Below are 23,771 nucleotides of genomic sequence, written 5' to 3'. Positions count from 1 at the left end.
AGCAAGATTTTGCTATCTATTGCAGTTCTCCATGTACCTGTCTCACTGAGTGGCGTCTCCAGCACTGACTTGATTGTTTTCACTCCTGGAGCATCTCTAGTGGCTTTCGCTTTTCCACTGACAAAACCGTCTCTATGAATTTTTGGCAGCACAAATGGTTTCTCCCACCATCTCTACATCTTGGGCCTGTTGCCCCTCCATTCGTTGACACTACAAAATTCCTGAGGCACATGCTCGATAGGAAACTCTCTTGGTCCTCCCATGTCTCTTACCTGGCAGCCTGCTGTATGCAGTCCCTCAGTGTCCTACGTGTCCTCAATGGTACTTCTTGGGGTGCCAGTCGAAGCACCCTCCTCCGTTTGTACGAGTCCCTTGTCTGTTTGAAACTCAACTATGGGTACTTTGTTTATGCATCTGCACACCCATCCCTTTTATGCAGTCTCTGCATTGCCATCTGTCAGGAGGTGGCGTCCCTGTGGCATCGCCAATGGTCCTCCCATCATGGGAATAAGCTTTGGCTTATTAAGCCTCCTCCGGTGCCTTGGCTGGCCTCTCGGCCCTCCCGCCGGGAGGAGATTATTTTAACTCGGCTGCATATTGGGCACTTCCTTTTTAGCCATTGTAATTTGCTAAGTGATGCTACTCCACCACTTGGTACGCATTGTGCTCAAATTTTAGCTGTCTACGGTACCTCTTTCTGTTGGAATGCCGTTTTTTTTTTTTTTTTTTTTTTTACCAGTTTACGTTCCAGCTTGGGTTTGCCATCTGATTTATCAGCTGTTTTAGCGAATGATGCGTGGACAGTTGACTACGTTTTACTTTTTATCCGCTGAAGCAATATGGTGGAGGCCACTTAATTTTTCATTTTGGACCTCCATTTTTGTATGGTGTTTGTTTAGCCCTTTTTCCATGTACCTTTTCTAGCTGTCTCCTATTGTCCATTGGGACTGACACATAGTTGTTTCCCTCATCTCTGTGTTTGTGTTCTATAGTTTTGACTTGGGCGCGTATGACCCCAGTTGTTTTTTGTGCTCCCCCCCCCCCCCCCTGCCCCCCCAAAAAAAACCACTGATATTGTCTTATTTTGGCTCATAACAGTTCTATCAGATTTAGATTTCAGTATTTGGTCGGTCAACAGACTACTTTGCAGCCTCTGCTCTCAGCGATTTTATCCATGACGTACGCTTACACAGCTGGTTAGTTTTCCTTAATTTTAGATAGCAGTTCAGCCTTCCTCATTAACCTGTTGCATTTTATTTACCTGTCTTGCAACCACATTAAGATCGTAAGCCAGAAATCTTATTTAGTAGACACTCTGTTCTGTCGACGTCCGTTAATTTCAGCAACTTCAAGAACTTTGCAAGTTAGTGTGAACATTTTTGTACTTGAAACTTCCTGACAAATTAAAACTGTGTTCCAGACCAAGTTCCCAGGTTTGAGTCCTAGTCTGGCACACAGTTTTAATTTGTTAGGAAGTTTCAAATAAGATTTTTGCATCCGGCTACAAGTACTTGCTGAATTTGTCATTGCTGGATGTTGTGTGTGTACAGTACTGGTTCGAAAATATCATTGTCAAAAAGGAGAATGGCACAAAGACGGATAGATGGAAACAAATGTACCATTGGAACCCCTAAACACACATAATTGGCACCACCAGAAAAAGAAATGCAAATTGAGTTTACAAATCAATTTGTTTTGCCAGGGAAAGTAGAATGATAGAACATAGGTATTTAAATTTAACTGATTTTTTGATGTTGCTGCAAACATAAATGCATTTCATTTGTGGTAAAAGTAGCAAATACTACTGCAACAATTGAAGAGTAATTAAGATATAGTCTCTTGGTGAGACACTGCACCACTGTTTCATTTCCTGTTATTGAATATTTTATACGACAGGCAAAGTTTTTAATCTAAGTGGAATCCTCTGATTTAGTTAATTGAATAGAGTTTCTTCAGAATGGCAATATGTACCCCTTTAACTTTTTCTCTATCTTTTTATCACAATTTGTATTCATTAATAATAACACAACAACAGTGGCAACCACTCTGGTTTTTAACAATAACTGCACTTCTGTAACAAGTACTTGCAGGAAGTTCATTAAATAAACTTGCCCCAGTGACTTGAAGACACAAGCTTGAGGAAGTTTTTGTTCTAATATAAACACCTCAGCAAGTGCTCACAGAAGTTACCTGCTAGTATAAACAAGCCTTTTGTAATATTTTGTACCTTGGGGCAGTTTGACATTGGCAGCACTCAAAGACAAACGAAAAACTGTCAAGCAGTGCTGATTTTCTCCACTTCTGGCAGCACTAGTGAAATCACCAGGTTATCATGGCCAAACAATAGGTGACTTTTTTCCCCCTTTAAGATCGCGTATACTACTACTACTACTTCTACTTCTGCTGTTATTCTTACACTGCTCTGTCAGTGCGGATGTCTGCCTGTCATACAATGAAGACTGGTTGTCTTAGTTACTGGTGAATCTTGCAAGTTGGATGTTAAAGATCCATGGAACTTTTTCATTCCTGATGTTTCATCCAGAGCTGCATTGCACATCTTCAGAGCTGCTGGTTTTTCATAGTCTTGCTGACTGATTGGTCAAACATAGGAGAGCATTATAAATACCATGAAAAAGTATATAGATAAACCATCAAAATTTATAAACATGGGGATGATTATAACAGAAAAGAAGCAGCTATGAAACTTAGTGATAAATTGTAGCTCTACAGAATTGATAGAAAAGTTTTATCTTTAACAGTGATTGTCACTACCAATCACATCTAAACTTCTACCATGTCCCCTTTTCACAATACAAACTGTCAGTCAGCAAGAATCTGCGGAACCAGGTGCAAGTCTGTAGATGTCCAATGCAATTCTGAATGAAATGTCAGTAACGAAAAGAAGCCAATTTACAATATGTCCTTAATTTATGTTAATTTCTTCTGTCCCAGCATTTCTTCACAGTAACAGCTCTTTGCTTTGCTCTGTTGTAGTTTTCTACATCTTTCATTGTGTTACCAGCCTGTTTTTCACCCCCCCCCCCCCCCCTCCCGCCTCTGTTAAGTACAATGCACTTAGCTTTTCATTCTTATTAACTTTTGCATGATGTTTAAGCAGTAATCTCTGTCTGCATATTACCCTGTCTTCCACCTTTAAGCTCTTAAGTTTTCATATCTTGCCCGATGCAGTCCCCAACAATCAATCTTTCCTTTTCAGCCCATGTGGTAAGTCTTCCCTGACCTGCGGCTCTGGGTGACTTTCCCAAAATCTACCCCTTTTTCCTAGACTTCTCCAGTCCTTTTCCTTTACCACTCTTTCCTTCCCCTACAACCCTTCTGCCTGAAGGGGCTGCTGACTCTGGCAGCTTGCCAATTTACAACAGTCTTCTATGTCTGTGTTCTGCCACTGGTTGGTGAACAGATTTTTGGTCTATCCAATTTAATTATTTTGTAAATATTTATGCAGCTTCTTTCAGATAGTACTTATAGATAACTGCATCTCTACGAAAAGCCTGATTTTTACTATTAATATTGTCTGCGAGATCTTTCAGTACATCATATGAGAAAAGTGTGATTTGGGTTTCATGTGATCGACATTTTTGGAATCCATGCTGATTGGCATAGAGAAGGTCATTCTTTTTAAGATACCTCTTTATTGTTTGAGCTCAGAATATGTTAGAAGATTCTACCACAGATCGATGTCAAGGATATTGGATGGTAGTTTTCTGAATCACTTCTACTACCTGGCTTGTAGACGGATGTGATCTGTGCTTTTTTCCTGATGAGAGAACACTTTTTTGCATGCCATTGTTTGACTTTCTTCAGCCAGCACAAATTTCAAATGATCCAACAATGAAGTATAGTAGGGTCCAGATAGGGTTCTCTTCCAAATAATCTACGAGGATTATACTTTGGGAATGCCCCCGAGCCCCCAAAAAAGAAAGAAAAGTTGCCATCACTGTACAAGCTGACAAAATGGCCTTTGCATTCTTTGGTGCACTTTCACCAGCCTTTGTCCGTTGTTTTGATTCTGGTTTGTAATCATCGATCTATGTTTTATCAACATCAGTAATTGGTTCAAAAGGTCTTGTGGATTTGCGATTAAACATTGACAGACATTGTGTTAAGATGCGTTGGATGCTCTTTTGGTCGACTGTGAGCAATTGTGGCACCCACTTCGCACACAGCTTCTTTATAGCCATTTTGCGATGCAGGATATTATGTGCTCACTCAGTTGAGTTGCCTACAGTCTCAACAGTTTCATTAATTTTTATTCGTCATCTTGCATTACCATATCATGGATTTTGTCATTGGTTTCCTTTGTGGTGACCTTAGTTGCCTGGCCACAGTGCGCTTTGTGTTCGGTGCTTGTCCGACCACATTTGAATTCTTCAATACAAAAGTAAATGGTCTTCAGTGATGGAGTAGATTCCGTGTGGACTTCATCCAATTCTGTTTTAATTTGTGTGGCAATCCAACCCTCAAAATGAAAATGTTTAATAACAGTATGAAACTCAGTTTTCTCCATTTTCAGTCACAGTTGACACATGAAACAATTCAGAAGGCTGTCAACAGTGAACTGTTCACGGTAAATTGTTGAAATTCTGTATATGATCCTTGCAAAAATATATATATATATTAATTTTTAAAGGTTTTATTGTATTTTTCAGTATGTGCCCAACGCAATGAAAATACTGGCAGTTCTGAAGTGAAGCAGCAGCTTCTGAAGTGCAAGTTTTTATTTCATCAAGCATTAAATGCTGATGAAGCAGGCCACAAAGAAGAAGCCATTGAACTTTATTTAAATGCTGCAGATCTTGGTTTGAAAGCAGTAGGTATAAAAATTTCTTGTTTGCTGTATGTTCAGTGTATACAAATCACTGACGGAACAGTCATTACATTTGAGTTACAATGTGTGATCATGTGTTTTTCAAAAATGGAAGATTTTACAGGATCAGAAAATATTTTCTGCCCTTTCCTTCTTGTCCCTAGTAGTACATAAAACATGCTATGTTATGAAAGAACTCTTTTTAAATGTGATAACTCTACAAAAGGAGAAAATATAAAAATTCAGTAAATGAAGCAGGCAAAAAGGAATACAAACGTCTCAAAAATGAGATCGACAGGAAGTGCAAAATGGCTAAGCAGGGATGGCTAGAGGACAAATGTAGGGATGTAGAGGCTTATCTCACTAGGGGTAAGATAGATACTGCCTACAGGAAAATTAAAGAGACCTTTGGAGATAAGAGAACCACTTGTATGAACATCAAGAGCTCAGACGGAAACCCAGTTCTAAGCAAAGAAGGGAAAGCAGAAAGGTGGAAGGAGTATATAGAGGGTCTATACAAGGGTGATGCACTTGAGGACAATATTATGGAAATGGAAGAGGATGTAGATGAAGATGAAATGGGAGATACGATACTGCGTGAAGAGTTTGACAGAGCACTGAAAGACCTGAGTCGAAACAAGGCCCCCGGAGTAGACAACATTCCATTGGAACTACTGACGGCCTTGGGAGAGCCAGTCCTGACAAAACTCTACCATCTGGTGAGCAAGATGTATGAAACAGGCGAAATACCCTCAGACTTCAAGAAGAATATAATAATTCCAATCCCAAAGAAAGCAGGTGTTGACAGATGTGAAAATTATCGAACAATCAGTTTAATAAGCCACAGCTGCAAAATACTAACACGAATTCTTTACAGACGAATGGAAAAACTAGTAGAAACCGATCTTGGGGAAGATCAGTTTGGATTCCGTAGAAATACTGGAACACGTGAAGCAATACTGACCTTACGACTTATCTTAGAAGAAAGATTAAGGAAAGGCAAACCTACGTTTCTAGCATTTGTAGACTTAGAGAAAGCTTTTGACAATGTTGACTGGAATACTCTCTTTCAAATTCTAAAGGTGGCAGGGGTAAAATACAGGGAGCGAAAGGCTATTTACAATTTGTACAGAAACCAGATGGCAGTTATAAGAGTCGAGGGACATGAAAGGGAAGCAGTGGTTGGGAAGGGAGTAAGACAGGGTTGTAGCCTCTCCCCGATGTTATTCAATCTGTATATTGAGCAAGCAGTAAGGGAAACAAAAGAAAAATTCGGAGTAGGTATTAAAATCCAGGGAGAAGAAATAAAAACGTTGAGGTTTGCCGATGACATTGTAATTCTGTCAGAGACAGCAAAGGACTTGGAAGAGCAGTTGAACGGAATGGATGGTGTCTTGAAGGGAGGATATAAGATGAACATCAACAAAAGCAAAACGAGGATAATGGAATGTAGTCGAATTAAGTCGGGTGATGCTGAGGGTATTAGATTAGGAAATGAGACACTTAAAGTAGTAAAGGAGTTTTGCTATTTGGGGAGCAAAATAACTGATGATGGTCGAAGTAGAGAGGATATAAAATGTAGACTAGCAATGGCAAGGAAAGCGTTTCTGAAGAAGAGAAATTGGTTAACATCGAGTATAGATTTAAGTGTCAGGAAGTCATTTCTGAAAGTATTTGTATGGAGTGTAGCCATGTATGGAAGTGAAACATGGACGGTAAATACACTCCTGGAAATTGAAATAAGAACACCGTGAATTCATTGTCCCAGGAAGGGGAAACTTTATTGACACATTCCTGGGGTCAGATACATCACATGATCACACTGACAGAACCACAGGCACATAGACACAGGCAACAGAGCATGCACAATGTCGGCACTAGTACAGTGTATATCCACCTTTTGCAGCAATGCAGGCTGCTATTCTCCCATGGAGACGATCGTAGAGATGCTGGATGTAGTCCTGTGGAACGGCTTGCCATGCCATTTCCACCTGGCGCCTCAGTTGGACCAGCGTTCGTGCTGGACGTGCAGACCGCGTGAGACGACGCTTCATCCAGTCCCAAACATGCTCAATGGGGGACAGATCCGGAGATCTTGCTGGCCAGGGTAGTTGACTTACACCTTCTAGAGCACGTTGGGTGGCACGGGATACATGCGGACGTGCATTGTCCTGTTGGAACAGCAAGTTCCCTTGCCGGTCTAGGAATGGTAGAACGATGGGTTCGATGACGGTTTGGATGTACCGTGCACTATTCAGTGTCCCCTCGACGATCACCAGTGGTGTACGGCCAGTGTAGGAGATCGCTCCCCACACCATGATGCCGGGTGTTGGCCCTGTGTGCCTCGGTCGTATGCAGTCCTGATTGTGGCGCTCACCTGCACGGCGCCAAACACGCATACGACCATCATTGGCACCAAGGCAGAAGCGACTCTCATCGCTGAGGACGACACGTCTCCATTCGTCCCTCCATTCACACCTGTCGCGACACCACTGGAGGCGGGCTGCACGATGTTGGGGCGTGAGCGGAAGACGGCCTAACGGTGTGCGGGACCGTAGCCCAGCTTCATGGAGACGGTTGCGAATGGTCCTCGCCGATACCCCAGGAGCAATAGTGTCCCTAATTTGCTGGGAAGTGGCGGTGCGGTCCCCTACGGCACTGCATAGGATCCTACGGTCTTGGCGTGCATCCGTGTGTCGCTGCGGTCCGGTCCCAGGTCGACGGGCACGTGCACCTTCCGCCGCCCACTGGCGACAACATCGATGTACTGTGGAGACCTCACGCCCCACGTGTTGAGCAATTCGGCGGTACGTCCACCCGGCCTCCCGCATGCCCACTATACGCCCTCGCTCAAAGTCCGTCAACTGCACATACGGTTCACGTCCACGCTGTCGCGGCATGCTATCAGTGTTAAAGACTGCGATGGAGCTCCGTATGCCACGGCAAACTGGCTGACACTGACGGCGGCGGTGCACAAATGCTGCGCAGCTAGCGCCATTCGACGGCCAACACCGCGGTTCCTGGTGTGTCCGCTGTGCCGTGCGTGTGATCATTGCTTGTACAGCCCTCTCGCAGTGTCCGGAGCAAGTATGGTGGGTCTGACACACCGGTGTCAATGTGTTCATTTTTCCATTTCCAGGAGTGTAGTTTGGACAAGAAGAGAATAGAAGCTTTTGAAATGTGGTGCTACAGAAGAATGCTGAAGATTAGATGGGTAGATCACATAACTAATGAGGAAGTATTGAATAGGATTGGGGAGAAGAGAAGTTTGTGGCACAACTTGACCAGAAGAAGGGATCGGTTGGTAGGACATGTTCTGAGGCATCAAGGGATCACCAATTTAGTATTGGAGGGCAGGGTGGAGGGTAAAAATCGTAGGGGGAGACCAAGAGATGAATACACTAAGCAGAATCAGAAGGATGTAGGTTGCAGTAGGTACTGGGAGATGAAGAAGCTTGCACAGGATAGAGTAGCATGGAGAGCTGCATCAAACCAGTCTCAGGACTGAAGACCACAACAACAACAACAACTCTACTTTTATAATAATTGAAACTACGGGTTGAAAGTCAGCAATATTAGGAAAAGTATAGATTGCTAGTTACCATAAAGATGGCATGCTAAGTTGCAGAGAGGCACAATGAAAAGACTGTTACACATGTAGCTTTTAACCAAAGCCTTCTTCAGAAAAGAATACACACACACACACACACACACACACACACACACACACACACACACACCAGCACACCTCAAGCACACATGACCAACATCTCTGTCAGTTTGGACTGGAATTCTAGTGTTTTATTTTCTGAAGAATGGTTTGGCTGAAAGCTAAAAGTGTAACAGTCTTTTCATCATTCCAGTCTGCAACTCAACATGTCATCAGTACAGTGAATAGCAATCTATGCTTTTCATAATACTATTGCTACTTTTATAATAATTTGATGGATAAAAAATGTACTCACCAAGCAGTGGCAGCACATTAAAGAAGATTATAAAGTATATAAGCTGTTTTAGCCATTGGCTCCTTCTCCCTGCAGATGGGTTGAAGGGGAAGGAAGAAGGGTGAAGGAAAAGGACTGGAGAGGTCTAGAGAAAGGAGTAGATTTCGGAAAAGTCACCAGGAACCGCAAGTCAGGGGAGACTTACCGGACAGTATGGAAAGGAAAGACTGATTGCTGGGGACTGTACCGGATGATATTTGAAAACGTGAGAGCTTAAAGGTGGAAGACAGGGTAATATGTAAGACAGAGATATTTGATGAAACATCGTGTACGAGTTAATAAGAGTGAAAAGCTGCGAAAAATAGACAGGTCTATTTTGCTACTGCTTGATGAATAGATTTTTTATTGTCACTCATCAGTGGCATCTTTTCAGCATAATACTGTATTAACACAAGTTACTAAATGTAATGGAACTGTTGACTGGAACTTTATGAAAAATACTGCTGACAGTTGTCATTTTTGCCATGATTCAACAACAGCCATTTGCTGTTAGAATTCATGTATAACTTAAAATAATAAACAGCTCAGTATACTGGTCACATCATGCAACCTAAATCATGACATTCATCACAATATTAACTGACAGTTACACAATCATTTCTTCAGCATTCACAATGTTTTTAAGGCTATTTTTCCATCTGTGCCCAGCACTACGGTACTGACAGGGTTTTTCTAAGCACATGAGCCATCATAATATGGCCCTTTAGGTCAGCACTGTGTCTGTCCTTTGTGGCTAAAGTCTAGATCAGGGACAGTGGTAGTCATGACAGTGTTTCTCTATTGCTTATAGGTCAGCAACACATCAGTTTCATTTAATCAGTGAGATGATACTTCCATGTAACCATATAGATGTGAGAAAAGAGATAATTAGTTTATAACACTGAATTTGCAACCATTCTCTTGTCCACTGTTAACACAAATATTTGACATTTTTCTAAGTATGTCACAATTTGCAAGGTTGTGGCTAGGTTGGGACCTTATAGCTCAGATTAAATTTATAATCTTGTTTTTTTTTCTTCTTTTTTTTCTTAGTGTGTCACGAATTATGAGGTGGTTTTCTGGAATGTGAGTTTGGTTGTGAGTTGACAAAGCCATCAAATATGAAAGCTAAAAACCTGGTTGTGCTGACAAATATGCAGCATAGTCTGAGGTCTATGTTAGGTCGGAAAGTGACAGTTTTCCATGCAAAAAATTAAATTAATAAGCTCAGGTGTCACATGTATTTGTGGAATAGGAGAACCACATCATCAGTGAGATGGTCACACTGATGATGTATAGTAATCAGTTTCATGTACTCTTATGGTCTTATAAAGTTGTGCGTCTCCCATCCTGATGCAAGACTTTATATTTGGCACTGCTTCAGGAGTTTGTGTGCCAATTCCAGTGCCTATTTAAAACCTCTTTATTTGAGCATAAGTTGTTTTTAAAATCTGTTATTGTACTGTATAACATGAATTGAACCTATGGTAATGTCAGCTCTATTCAGCAGATTAAGAATGGGGTTGATGTGATGTCATGATTTCTCAAGCATGATAGAATTAAGCAAGCAGTACAGAACCAGAATTCAGTTAGAAACTGTGTGTTTGCCTTGAGGCACTATAACTGACAGTGCACGAATACGTGGACTTCATTCATCCTGTGTTTTAGAATGGGAGCACTTAGTGACTTCCAACAAACTGCATATAATATCAGATATTTATGAAACATTTTCTTGTTGAAATTCCCACAGAATGATAAAAGGAAGAAAAGTTCATGATTTCACTACATTTTCGCTGTTCATGCTGTAAAACTTCAGCACTAGACATAACATTTTAATTTATTACTTCTTTATTACTGACTCTAGTTGAAACACTGGTTGGAAACAGTATCCACACATCTTCAGTATCAGGCATGACATCTGTATTTATTACTTCTGTATACTACTAACTCTCTTCACAACACACTTGGCAGACAATATCTGCATATATCACTGAATGTACCTGCAAAAATTATATCATTGTATAACACATAGTTCAGGACGTGATGATGTCATAAACATTAAGAAGCATGAAAAACTTGATTTTACTTAGAGTGAAGTGCAAATTGCCTACATGATGTTCATCCAGTGTTTCATAATGGGAGCACTTAGTGACTTCAAACAAATTTTAAGAATAATTTCAAACCTTTCCTCACTTCAGGCTTAATTTCAGATATTAAAGTATTCACAGGTGGTTTGATTCTTTAAAGAATAATGGACTGACAGATACCTACTAATGTGTAGTATTTTAATGGCATACAAAGTTTTATGACAACACTAGATTTTTACTTAAGATTTGTTTTGAAGTATGTTATCGATCGCACTTATTGATCATTCTTTTTAGGTTTTCTTTATTATTTGTAACTGTGTTTTGTAGAGAGCAGCAGCTGTCAATGATCCTGTGCTCCATGCTAAACTTACGAAGGTTACTTGCAATGCTGTGGAACGGGCTGAGGAACTGAAAGGGATTTCTCACAAACCAAAGGAAACTTCAGTCTCTGTCCAACCATCTGTCCCTACAATCCCAGAAGCAAAGAGCCCTAGTATATCAGTGAGAGCTTCATCTCAAAGAGGTAATGTGTGTTTGTATTTCTGTAACATACATCAATGGCTGTCTTCCATGCTAAATAATGTCAGCAGATTTTTTTTTTTTTTTTGTCTTCCTCTAATAAAGACAGACTGCATGATAAGGTCAGTGAACATACACATAGCATGTCTTATCAAATCAAATAATGGAAACTCCAGGTTGGTATATCAACAATATTAGGAAAAGGATCGATTGCTACTCACAAATTGCAGACACACACTAAGAAAGTCCGCCGCTCGTGGTCTCGCGGTAGCGTTCTCGCTTCCCGAGCACGGGGTCCCGGGTTCGATTCCCGGCGGGGTCAGGGATTTTCACCTGCCTCGAGATGACTGGGTGTTTGTGTTGTCCTCATCATTTCATCATCATCCAGGAAAGTGGCGAAATTGGACTGAGCAAAGATTGGGTAATTGTACGGGCGCTGATAACCACGCAGTTGAGCGCCCCACAAACCAAACATCATCATCATCATCATCACACTAAGAAAGACTGTTATATGTTTACGGTTTAGCTTTAGCCTTCTTCAGAAAAGAGAAAACACACTCGCACACCACACAAAAACAAGCAAGCACACCTCACACAAACATGACCACCATCACCGGCAGCTTGGACTGGTACCAAGATAAACAAGAAATTGAAACATTTAAGTATGAACATGAGTAATCAGCATTTGTTTTTTTCACATTTTGCTGGCTACTTTCATTTTAGGGACACCATTACCCTTTACACAGATCTCAACTGATGGACCAGGTGTATCTATGTGAATGTGTTACAAAGATGCACTTGTCAGTGTGTACCTTTGACAGGTAAAATGTGTCTGATTTTCATGTGGATGATGTATTGCAACTAGACTAGCACTTCACATGAAGTTTCAGAGATTGTCATTACTCTTCTTGAGGAAAAGTAAAATGATCTTCTGGAATTGATATGTACACTCTTTGTATTCCCGTTCAGTGGTGTGAAGCAGTATTTGCCATTGCCTTTGATCACAGATTGCATGAGAGACAATAATTATGGTTGCTTCACCTATTTGTAACTTGTCTGTTGAAAACACAATAGCCTTTAAAGGATCTGAATTAGGAAAACAACCACAGAACACATGCATCACTCTATTCAAATGTAATACATTTAATCTGAAAGTATTTGCTCCTGTATATGACATAAAACTGAATTTAAAGCTTTTCTTATAATGTCTGCAGTATTCCCTATTTTTGGAATGTTTTAACATGTGCAGTATACGTAATTATGTTTCTTTATTATTAGTGGGCCTTAATTTCACCCTCCTCCTCCATCCGTCTTCCTCCTCCCCTTATCCTCCTCCTCCTTCTCCTCCTCCTCCACCTCCTCCTCCTCCCCCTCCCGCCCTCCCTGCCTCCTCCTCATTCTTTGTGATTTACTCCTTTATCTTTCTGTAGTTTTCTAACTGTTCAGTTGGTTTTTATTTTTTCAAAATATTTAGTTTCCCTATTGCAAAGAATGAAAAATAATGGGAGGTGGTAAGGCAGACTGGCAAAATTTTGGAGAATACAGACAATACAGAAGTGTCATAATCATAGCGTGGTAAATGAAGATGAAACAGTTTATTTATTTAATTTATTTGTCCATCCTTAGACCATTTTTACAACAGTGCTGGACATGCAGATAGATATATTACAAAAATAATGTATATATATATATAAAACACACACCAGCGTTAAGAAGGAAGCAATGGATTGCATGTAGTAGAGATGGAAAGGACCTGCTGATGTAGCAGAAAACATGATGATGATGATGATGATGATGATGATGATGATGATGATGATGATATGAAAGACATGCAGATTAGGATAGGATTAGGTAAGGATAGTTCAAGAAATTGGCCATGGCCTTATCATTGGAACCAACTCGGCATTCACATGAACAGTTTGGGAAAAGCATGGAAAAGCCAAGTCCGGATGTCTCCTCCTGAATACGAGTCCAGTATATTAGTACTGGCTTAACTACTTTGCTTGGTACATGATTTGGAAAGAAAACTGCACATAACTAGTCTACAAGGAGATTAAAACATGCCCAAGAAGTTTAATCAGTGATATAACTAGAACATGAAATTTTGTTATATTACACTCCTGAAAAAATGTGACCACATGAACTCATTATAACACTGCTGAAAAGTATAAAGGCATGAACACCCAAACACCTGCCAACACTATATTCACCACAACTAATCTTGAAATACACTACTGGCCATTAAAATTGCTACACCACAGAGATGACGTGCTACAGACGCGAAATTTAATCGACAGGAAGAAGATGCTGTGATATGCAAATCATTAGCTTTTCAGAGCATTCACACAAGGTTGGCGCCGGTGGCGACACCTACAACGTGCTGACATGAGGAAAGTTTCCAACCGATTTCTCATACACAAACAGCAGTTGACTGGAGTTTGGTGAAACGTTGTTGTGATGCCTCGTGTTAAGGAGGCGAAATGTGTACCATCATGTTTCTGGCTTTGATAAAGGTCGGATTGTAGCCTATCGCGATTGCGGTTTATCGCATCACGACATTGCTGCTCGCGTTGGTCGAGATCCAATGACTGTTAGCAGAATATGGAACAGGTGGTTTCAGGAGGGTAATACGGAACACCATGCTGGATCCCAATGGCTTCGTATCACTAGCAGTCGAGATGACAGGCACCTTATCAGCATGGCTGTAATGGATTGTGCAGCCACGTTTCGATCCCTAAGTCAACAGATGGGGACGTTTGCAAGACAACAACCACCTGCACGAACAGTTCGACAACGTTTGCAGCAGCATGGACTATCAGCTCGAAGACCATGGCTGCGGTTACCCTTGACGTTGCATCACAGACAGGAGCGCTTGTGATGGTGTACTCAACGACGAACCTGGGTGCACGAATGGCAAAATATCATTTTTTCAGATGAATCCTGGTTCTGTTTACAGCATCATCATGGTCACATCTGTGTTTGGAGACATTGCGGTGAACACACATTGGAAGCGTGTATTCATCATTGCCATACTGGCATATCACCCGGCGTGATGGTATGGGGTGCCATTGGTTAGGCGTCTCAGTCACCTCTTGTTCGCATTGACGGCACTTTGAACAGTGGACGTTACATTTCAGATGTGTTACAACCCTTGGCTCTACCCTTCATTCGATCCCTGCAAAACCCTACATTTCAGCAGGATAATGCACGACCGCATATTGCAGGTCCTGTACGGGCCTTTCTGGACACAGAAATGTTCGACTGCTGCCCTGGCCAGCACATTCTCCAGATCTCTCACCAATTGAAAACATCTGGTCAATGGTGGCCGAGCAACTGGCTCGTCACAATACGCCAGTTACTACTCTTGATGAACTGTGGTATCATGTTGAAGCTGCATGGGCAGCTGTACCTGTATATGCCATCCAAGCTCTGTTTGATTCAACACCCAGGCTTATCAAGGCCATTATTACGGCCAGAGGTGGTTGTTCTGGGTACTGATTTCTCAGGCTCTATGCACCCAAATTACGTGAAAATAATCACATGTCAGTTCTAGTATAATATATTTGTCCAATAAATACCTGCTCATCATCTGCATTTCTTCTTGGTGTAGCAATTTTAATGGCCAGTCGTGTAGATCTCATTTCTTAGGAGGTGCATATGAAACTGAGAAAACAGTAGCCAGCAATAGAAACATTCTTATGTAAAGACGAACACAGGATGTTTGGAAAATTTTTAGCAGAGTAAAAAGTACTCCACAATAAATGAGGCTGTACTGTTTATGTAATCCAACATATTCATTTACACTGCAGTAACACTTCTCAACAAGAAATGAGTTTAATGCTGCTCTAAAAGCCATCCCCTCTCCAACTTCTTTATGTATGCTGGCAGTTCATTGTCAAGAATGACACCTAAGTGCCTCAGAGGTCTTTAAGTGTGAGTTTTTTTTTTCTCTCTCTCTGCATGGAATAACCCACAGTTGCAAGTGTTACAACTACAATAATCACTATTAGTTCGCAGGTTTCCAAGATTAGCTCTTGCCATCAATACCCATTTATATGTGTGTAGGGAGGCTATTGTAAACACACACAACTTGCAGGACTAAGAACTTGCAGTGAGTTCTTGTAGAGCTGTGTAACAATATTCAAATAGACCCTTCCTGTAACGCAAAAAATGTCATTCAAGAGATTATTTCATTAGTTACAAGGGACTGGAAGTAACCAAAGTAAGCCATTCTGTTACCTTTGAGGAACATACTTTAGAAATGATTTTCAGAGAAAGCAATGCAGAACTGAGTCTCTGGGAATTTACTTACATGGTCTTCCCAGTTTGTCCTGATCAACATATAATCCACCCAGTACCAGCTGGAGATACTGGTCATGATTCATTTTTCCAAAATGAATGTACTTTGTTTTCTTTACATAGTCTGTTGGCATTGAACCATGAGTGCAGATACTTTCAATGACTTGATTAGTTGTTGTAGACAGAGATCCTTAACATCACTCACTATTACACTAGTGTCATCTGCAAACAACATGATCTTAGCTGCAATTTCTGAGGTCTTTGTATCATTTATATAATTATGGCACAGAAGGGGGTCTAAAAGACTATACCGTATGGTGCACCTGTTTTGACTTTCTTTCCATCAGATACTTATCTAATATCATGATTGGAATGAGTTGATGCAAGTTCCACAACCTGTGATCTATTTTGCAAATAAGATTGAAACCACTTATTTTCTATCCCAATTGCTCCCATCTTATCTAAAAGATTTCATAACTAACAGTGAAGAAAGTTTTCAAAAGATCTACATTAACTTCTACAATATTATTGTTATTATCTAGATTGATAATTATTTCATTTGTGTTATCCATTATTGCAGTTTCTGGTCTTTTACATGTTTGAAAGTCATGTTGATTAGGAGTTTGTTGTTTCATCAGTATCTCAAATACTTTAGAGAATGGTGAGAGGAGTGATATGGGCCGATAATTTTCAAATATATCTATTATCACTTTTGAAAAAAAGGTTTCATTTCTGAAGTTTTTAATCTGTGGGGGAATACTACCGCAGTGAATGATAAATTGGCAACATGAGCAAGGAGCTTTGCAATTTGTGAAGTCGTACAGATTGTAAGTGACACTGGTAGCTCATATATACCTGCTGACATTTTGCATTTGAGGCTTTTAATCACCTTTACTGCTTTTCCAATTTGCAACGAAGGCTTTCTCCAGGAGGTGTTTGAAAACTGACTAAAGGTTTCATAGATGCTCCTGAGTAGGGCCCACCCAGATGTCATGCAGGTAATTGACACAATAAGGAATGTCCTGAATCAACTGATCCAAAAACCATAGATAAATTCAAGGCACAAACATGGTTCCACAAGGCAAGCAAGTAAACTGGTAAAGTCCAAATGGGTTCTTAAGGACCAAAACAGTCTGAAGAACTGTGTCCAATGGCAGCTGCAAGTAAGCATGGAGCAAGTTGATGCAGTATGCTCCTAACAACTTTGCCAACAATTCCACCTGCCCTGGGATGGAATACTTATCCATGACAAATTGCACATTGATTGTCAGATTAAAATTGCCAGATTAGATTAGATTTGATTTACTTTCATTCCAACTGATCTTCAATGAGGAGGTCCTCCAGGATGTGGAACATATCAGAAAAACAATAATACATCACAAATATTTACAACTAAAACAAATAAGCTAACGTACCTTCCACAGGTCCCAAGCCGGAAAGGTGTACAGCGCCATCGGGCTTCCGAATCATCATCCACCGACCTGGGAAAACAGAAGAAATGATGCCCCGACCCTGCCAACGCTGCAACTCAACCTTTACCATCTCTGCACATGGCAAGCAGAATGGAGCGGGGGCAACAGAGTTAAGGTTTCGCTGATGGCTTAAGAGAAATATATGCCTTGAAATTTTCTGCCTGCCTCAAAATATTCTCAAACAGCAGGCTATATGTCTGCAACGAGGTGTGCAAATCATGAAAAGGAATAGATCGAGACACTAAATGCTCTTCATCAATGATCTGGAAGCTAAAAACAGAAAAATTGTCTTGCCCAAAGATATTTTGTAGCAGTGGTGGATTGACCACAAACAATGAAACAACGTTAATAGATATTTTACAGTTTTGTAAGGTGCTGAGATGGAGTATTTCACCCTTAAAGGAATGCTCTGTTAATTATAAGACACAATGTGAAGAAGCAGCCACTGAAACTTCAGGCACCACAACAGCCTGTACATATATCAATGAAACTGATGTTGCTCCCATGTCTGCTTAAAATTCGACCAGTTGCCCATTCACTAACAGCGTAAGCAAATTACTCTTGGGCAATACATGCAGGGTATCGCTTGGAGTGTCACAGGCCAGTGAATACACCAGGGCATCCAATGCCAGAATCATAGCCCAGTGAGTGTCACAACAGTTGCCAAATGGCCTATCTGATGGCATACTTGACACATATCCTTCACATGCAATCTTGGGAAACATACAACAAATGACAATTGGGGCAGCACTACTGGTTTGCACAATGAGCAGGACACCTGTGTTGCAAGAGTGAAAGTGAAGAAGAATTGCATGATCTTCAGAATGGAATGAACACTCTAATGAGTGCAGAATATGGATTGAGAGTAAATTTAAGAAAAATGAAAGTAATGAGAAGTAGCAGAAATGAGAACAGCAAGAAACTTAACATCAGGTTGACAGTCACAAAGTTGATGAAGTTAAGGAATTCTACTATGTAGACAGCAAAATAACCAATGGCAGATGGAGCAAAGAGGACATCAAAAGCAGACTAGCACTGGCAGAAAGAGCGTTCCTCACCAAGAGAAGTCTGTTAGTATCAAACATAGGCCTTAATTTGAGGAAGACATTTCTGAGAATGTACGTTTGGAGCACAGCATTTTATGGCAGTGAAACATGGACTGTGGGAAAACTGTAACAGAAGAGAATCGAAACATTTGAGGTGTAGTGCTACAGACAAATGTTGAAAATTAGGTGGACTGATAAGGTAAGGAATGAGGAGGTTCTGCTCAGATACCTAGAGGAAAGGAATATGTGGAAACACTGACAAGGAGAAGGGACAGGACGACAGGACATCTGTTAAGACATCAGGGAATGACTTCCACTGTACTAGAGGGAGCTGCAGAGGGCAAAAACTGTAGAGGAAGACAGAGATTGGAATACATCCAGCAAATAAATGAAGACGTTGGTTGCAAGTGCTACTCTGAGATAAAGAGGTTGGCACAGGAGGGGAATTCTTGGCAGGCGGTATGAAACCAATCAGAAGACTGATGACTCAGAAGAAAGAAAGAAAAAAAGAGTGTTACTTTTCATCTAATGGTGATTCATATTATAAGATGAAAAGTGTAAACACAAGATCTGTTGTTGCCTTCCAAAGACATTATGTTTCTATGCATATAAATCTACATAAAGTGCTAATAACACATCTTTATTTTGACTGTTTTTGCATTTCTATGCACCATGTGCTATGATGCCAGACTTCTGAACAGTGTTTCCACTTCATTGTTCATTGTTGCAGTGTTTGCTTTGCAGCTTTCTGTCAGATAGAAAACAATTGTGCTCCGACTCGTTGTCGTGTATTAATGTGAGAGTGTGCTCGTAACATAATTAGTTGCTTTGTACTTGTGTGAAACCATGCATCAATTACTCATTTACGGAGTTGCGAAAAGTCTATGGTGATCAGCGTGTGTGCTTACTTTAACACCAAAAAAGAACAGGGTGTGGGCAGTTCCATATCGCAGCCAGTAAAGAGAACTTCTGAATGTGTTGGTATTAATGAAAGTACAGAGCAGCAAATTTGAGGATAATATGAGAAACTTCATGTCTTGCATCACCAAAAAACAGTTCTGGCAAGTGACAGAATTTTGTTTTGGACAAGTTTACACATAGAGTCATAAGAAGAAAAATCCATGACTTCTATGAGGAAAACTAGTTTCTAACAGTGGCAGCCATGTTGGAAAAGTTGAAGAATGAAATGAAAGATTTTCCTGATATGAGTGAAACAACCCTTTGGCGCGCTATTTGAAAATTGGGCTTTAGATACAAAAATTTCAGCAAAAAACCTGTGCTGATGGAAAATAACCAAGTACCAGGAAAAAGAGTCAAGTTCTTGTGGGATTTAAGACACTTATGCAACACTGGATGGACTGTTTATTACACTGAAGAGAGTTGATGTAGTGCAAATCATCCCAGAAAGTTTGTTTTGCAGGAACAAAAAAAGACTTATACAGAAGAAAATGTATACAATTATTACAGAGGAAGAGGAATGGCTGGAGAAGAGAAATTCAAACACCATCTGGTTCTGGAAGAAGGATTATAATGTGCCTTATTAGGAACAAAGATGGGTTCATGCAGAATGCTAACTTATGTTTAGTTGGGCAAAAAGGAAGTACAGATTATCATTCTAAAACGAATGCCAGACACTGTGAAGAGTAGCTTAGGAGCGTTCTTGAAAAATTGCCAAACAGATCTGCAATTGTTTTATATCAGACTCCATATTACAATAATAAATCCCAAAATCCATCTACAGAATGAAGAAAGGATTCTATTATTGAAAGAATGGAAAGCAATAATGTAGAGCTTCCATCCAATGTCATATCATATGAGCAATTTAATACATCTGGCCTATTGGAACATGTGCAACTGCACTTCAGGGCACAGGAAAGCCTTTTGGAAAGCACATTGCAGTCAGCGTTCGAGGAAATTAAACTCCTTTGGTTGCCTGTAGTGTACTGCAAGTTGAATACCATTGAACTTATTTGTGCATTTTTCAAATACAAGTTAGCAAAGGAGAACAAGAATTTCAAAATAAATGGTACTTTACAGTTGTGTCACTAAGCTCTGCTAGTCTTGTACACAACCTTGAAAACAGTTATGCACAAAGAGTCGACTGTCTTGACATAGCAACAGAACCATTGCTGATCCATGTAGACGACTGCAATAGCAGCAACGAGACTACAGCCAGCAGTGAAAGTGATTGAAGTAGGTTTTATTAGATTTATCATTCTGTACTGTGAGGTTTATTTGAGCTAATCAACTTTTCCATTTACTGTTGAACTGTGCCATACGAATGTTCATTTATTGTGAGCTGCTTGCATATTGAGCATTTATTTGTGATTTTGCATATTATTTCCCTTTACTTCCAATAAAAACTGAATGTGACAATGATTTACTGGAATTCGACTATGAAATTGCCGTTCTTCGCTGAAGAACATGCGCTTGTGTCACATTAGAACAATGGCAGCACACTGGTGTAAACAAATAAGCTTCACCACAGCCTCGCATGTATTGCAGCTACTAACACAATTGCTTTACAAACTCTTAAATAACAAACACAAGGAGAACCTTCAACATCACAGCACATCAGCAATCGTTGGTTAATATATTAAAAAACTAGAAACCTGCCTCGATTGCGAAAAAAGCACCTAGTGTTAACTACGCTGAAACCTAGGTTAACACTAGGTGCTTTTTTCACAATCGAGGCGGGTTTCTAGTTTTTTAATAAAACACAAGGAGTACTCAGTAGTAAAGACATATGGTGTAACCAACAAAAGTTAAAGCTCAACACCAGCGCCTTTTCTGTCACCGTAGCTACGACAGTAAGCTCAATCGCAGCGTCTTGCATTTGATGTTGTTGTGATGAAACGAGTAATCAGAAAATAATGAAAATTTGCCTGTAAATAGAACAAGGTTGTATCTTTAAACTGTGCAAAGGAAATTTTTCTCCTATTTACAGTCTGGTTTTTATGCTTATTTAAAGTTGACATTCACTGAAAAAGCTAAAAAAAGCACAGTTTCTCTTAAATATTATTGTGTATGTCGGCCCCCTCTCCCCTCCCCCCCTTCCCCCCTCCCCCATTCGAACTAAGATGTAATATTCATACACTAAATAAAAGTAGGCATTTCCACAATTATGACAAGGTACAACACACTGATGTTTGCAATGCAATGTGACCAGGATATAAGCTCAAAGTCAGGGGTCAATCATTATCAAATGGGTAATAGTCTGAACCTCAGGATCTGGAGCAAACTGGACAATCACATCATGAAATTGTGAGTCTGCATAAGAGGTAGCACATTTGGAATATTAAAAATGACACTTGCACAAGAGGCCCTGTAAATCGGTGATCCAGGCTGCATACGACTGCCCAGAGTGCTTGTGGTGCTAGTGAAACTGCAACTGTGCCACCATCGCATGGGTTTTATGTCTGAAATACTGCATAAGCAACCTAAAAAGCTCTTCAAAAGGGAGTTTCTCGGGATTGGTGAAGGGTCTCAAATTTTGGACAGCTTCATATAAACTCTCACTGCAGGATGACAACAAGTTAGCCTTAACAGCTGGATCAAAGATACGCCTTACCTGGCAATGGAGTAAGAACTGGCTCAGATAATTCTTCCACCATTCCACTGACTCATCAAAACCAGCAAACAGGGCTGGGGTGGTGGGGGCTGCGAAGAAGACTGCACAGCTGACACCTGATCCCTCGCTGGTGAGGCAAGGGTGCAGAGGAAGTCCACATTCTGGTTTATCTGTGCCTGCATCTAATCCTGTTGCTGCTGCTGCAGCTTTTGCTGCACCTTCTAGAGATACAATTGTTCCTGTCAGCAGTGCAGAAATGCCAGGTTCATGGTGGCCCAAGTTGAACACCAGGAAAAGTGGAAAAGAAAGAAAGATATGGGCATCACATGCATAAGAACAACCTTCATCACCAGTTGAATATCTGCACCAGTGTGACAATGCCACTACACTAGACAGTTGGCACGGATACTTCGCAGGGTGATGGTGACTAAATAATTTCTGGCAAAGATAACCCCATGAGAGGAAAACAATCTTGCCATGTGAGTCAATCTATGGGAATCAAAGTGTCTGAACTGACATATGAAGTGACTAGGTACTCTCGTAGCTAAAAGTATTCATGTCCCATAAGGATGGTGCGTGGATTCTTAGGCAGAATAAGAGGAATGAGAGAGCAGAAACTCTTAGAAACTGTTATATTATACTTTAGTGGAATGACTCCTTGATAAATTCCAGATACAAGTTCTAACCAATTCTGGAGCAAGTCAAACACTTCAACTGTTCACAATGAAGACATAAACAAAAATCTTGAGGCCAGTTCTGAGGTATTACTTTCAAAAGTTCAATTACACTATGTTGGTAGTAGATGGATGTAGACTGGAGCTACACAACATCTCAGCAAAAACTTGTCTACCACTCTGTAAGAACTGGGTACAACAGCAGTCAGGGGTCACTTTATCCTCTCGATTAATGGTGTCAGTGGTGCCTCACCTCAGGGGGTGTGGCACTTGCACAGCTAGTGGTTGGGCGGCACCAGTTGCTGTCTTACATCCATGGAACTTCCTGTGCTAACTTCTGCACCTGAACAATTGCCCACTGCTGCGATACCACAACATAGAAATGGGCACGGGAATAACTCAGCACATGGCTGGTGTGGAAGGCTAATGACTAAGCACTCTGCAACAACACGTGGCACGAAGTGCAAGCTGAAGTCCATGGTGATTGAACTCAACATAAGCATTGGCCCACCTGACCTACTGCCACCTGCAGGTAAACGCTTCGGCCAGCAGGTCTACTCATACTACGTTGTATACACCCTCCATGGCAGACTTCAGCACTCTGCTGCTGCACTACACATACCAGCTCATCTGCCTCCATCACATTGTTCATTGGCGAGGATACTGAAACAATTATTTGAAGACAGTTTGAATTGACTGCAGCCATGACCCTTGTATGTGGTGATCCCCTAATGTGACACAGTACCTGAATTTGGCAAAGTTTGCCAGAATTTACCTTTCAGCACCTTGCTGCAATGTATATAGCAAAAGACTTTTATCTGAAGCTGAACTTATTTCTGAGGACAAACAGAACTGCCTGTTATCCATTAATGCAGAGAAATTAGTACTCATTCACCAGAACTTGCCTCTAATTCAGTACATGTGCTGATTTATTTTTGTGTTAAAATGAATAATAAACTGTGTTTTGATTTGAAAACTTTGTCATTTTATTTGTGTTTAGAGTATCTTACATGTGAACTAAGTAAAGTCAGTTTTGTGAAATTTTCATAATTTATTGAAAATCTGCTATCTAGTGTCAGGCCAGATGGTAAAATTAGGCTCGATACTGGATAGTTGCCTAATGTCATTTTATCTCTGATCTAAGTCCTTATACTGAGTAGATCATAGAGTTTTGTGTAGGAAATCTGATGAGCACTATGGCTTAAATGGTAAAATAGGGATGTGGCTGAAGTCATTTCTAGATGACAGAAAGTGACAGGTAGTGTTGAAATAATTCTGTTTTGTCACTCTCA

General features: G+C 40.6%; 1 protein-coding gene across 3 annotated transcripts in view; it reads left to right on the top strand.

The window, feature by feature from the left end:
- LOC126175597 (calpain-7-like) overlaps positions 1–23,771 on the top strand; it is a 143,077-nt gene that overhangs the window by 33,885 nt on the left and 85,421 nt on the right. Inside the window, exons 2-3 of one of the 3 annotated variants that reach the window (XM_049922467.1) lie at positions 4,671–4,831; positions 11,226–11,421. The exons of 1 other annotated variant lie outside the window; for it this stretch is intronic. In XM_049922467.1, coding sequence (XP_049778424.1) covers positions 4,671–4,831; positions 11,226–11,421 — 357 coding nt within the window. The remainder of the gene's footprint in view (positions 1–4,670; positions 4,832–11,225; positions 11,422–23,771) is intronic. One more of the 3 variants, XM_049922468.1, reaches the window with a different exon arrangement.

This window comes from Schistocerca cancellata, chromosome 3 (genome assembly GCF_023864275.1).
Source record: "Schistocerca cancellata isolate TAMUIC-IGC-003103 chromosome 3, iqSchCanc2.1, whole genome shotgun sequence".
NCBI lineage: Eukaryota > Metazoa > Arthropoda > Insecta > Orthoptera > Acrididae > Schistocerca > Schistocerca cancellata.
This window is presented reverse-complemented; position numbering and strand designations above follow the sequence as displayed.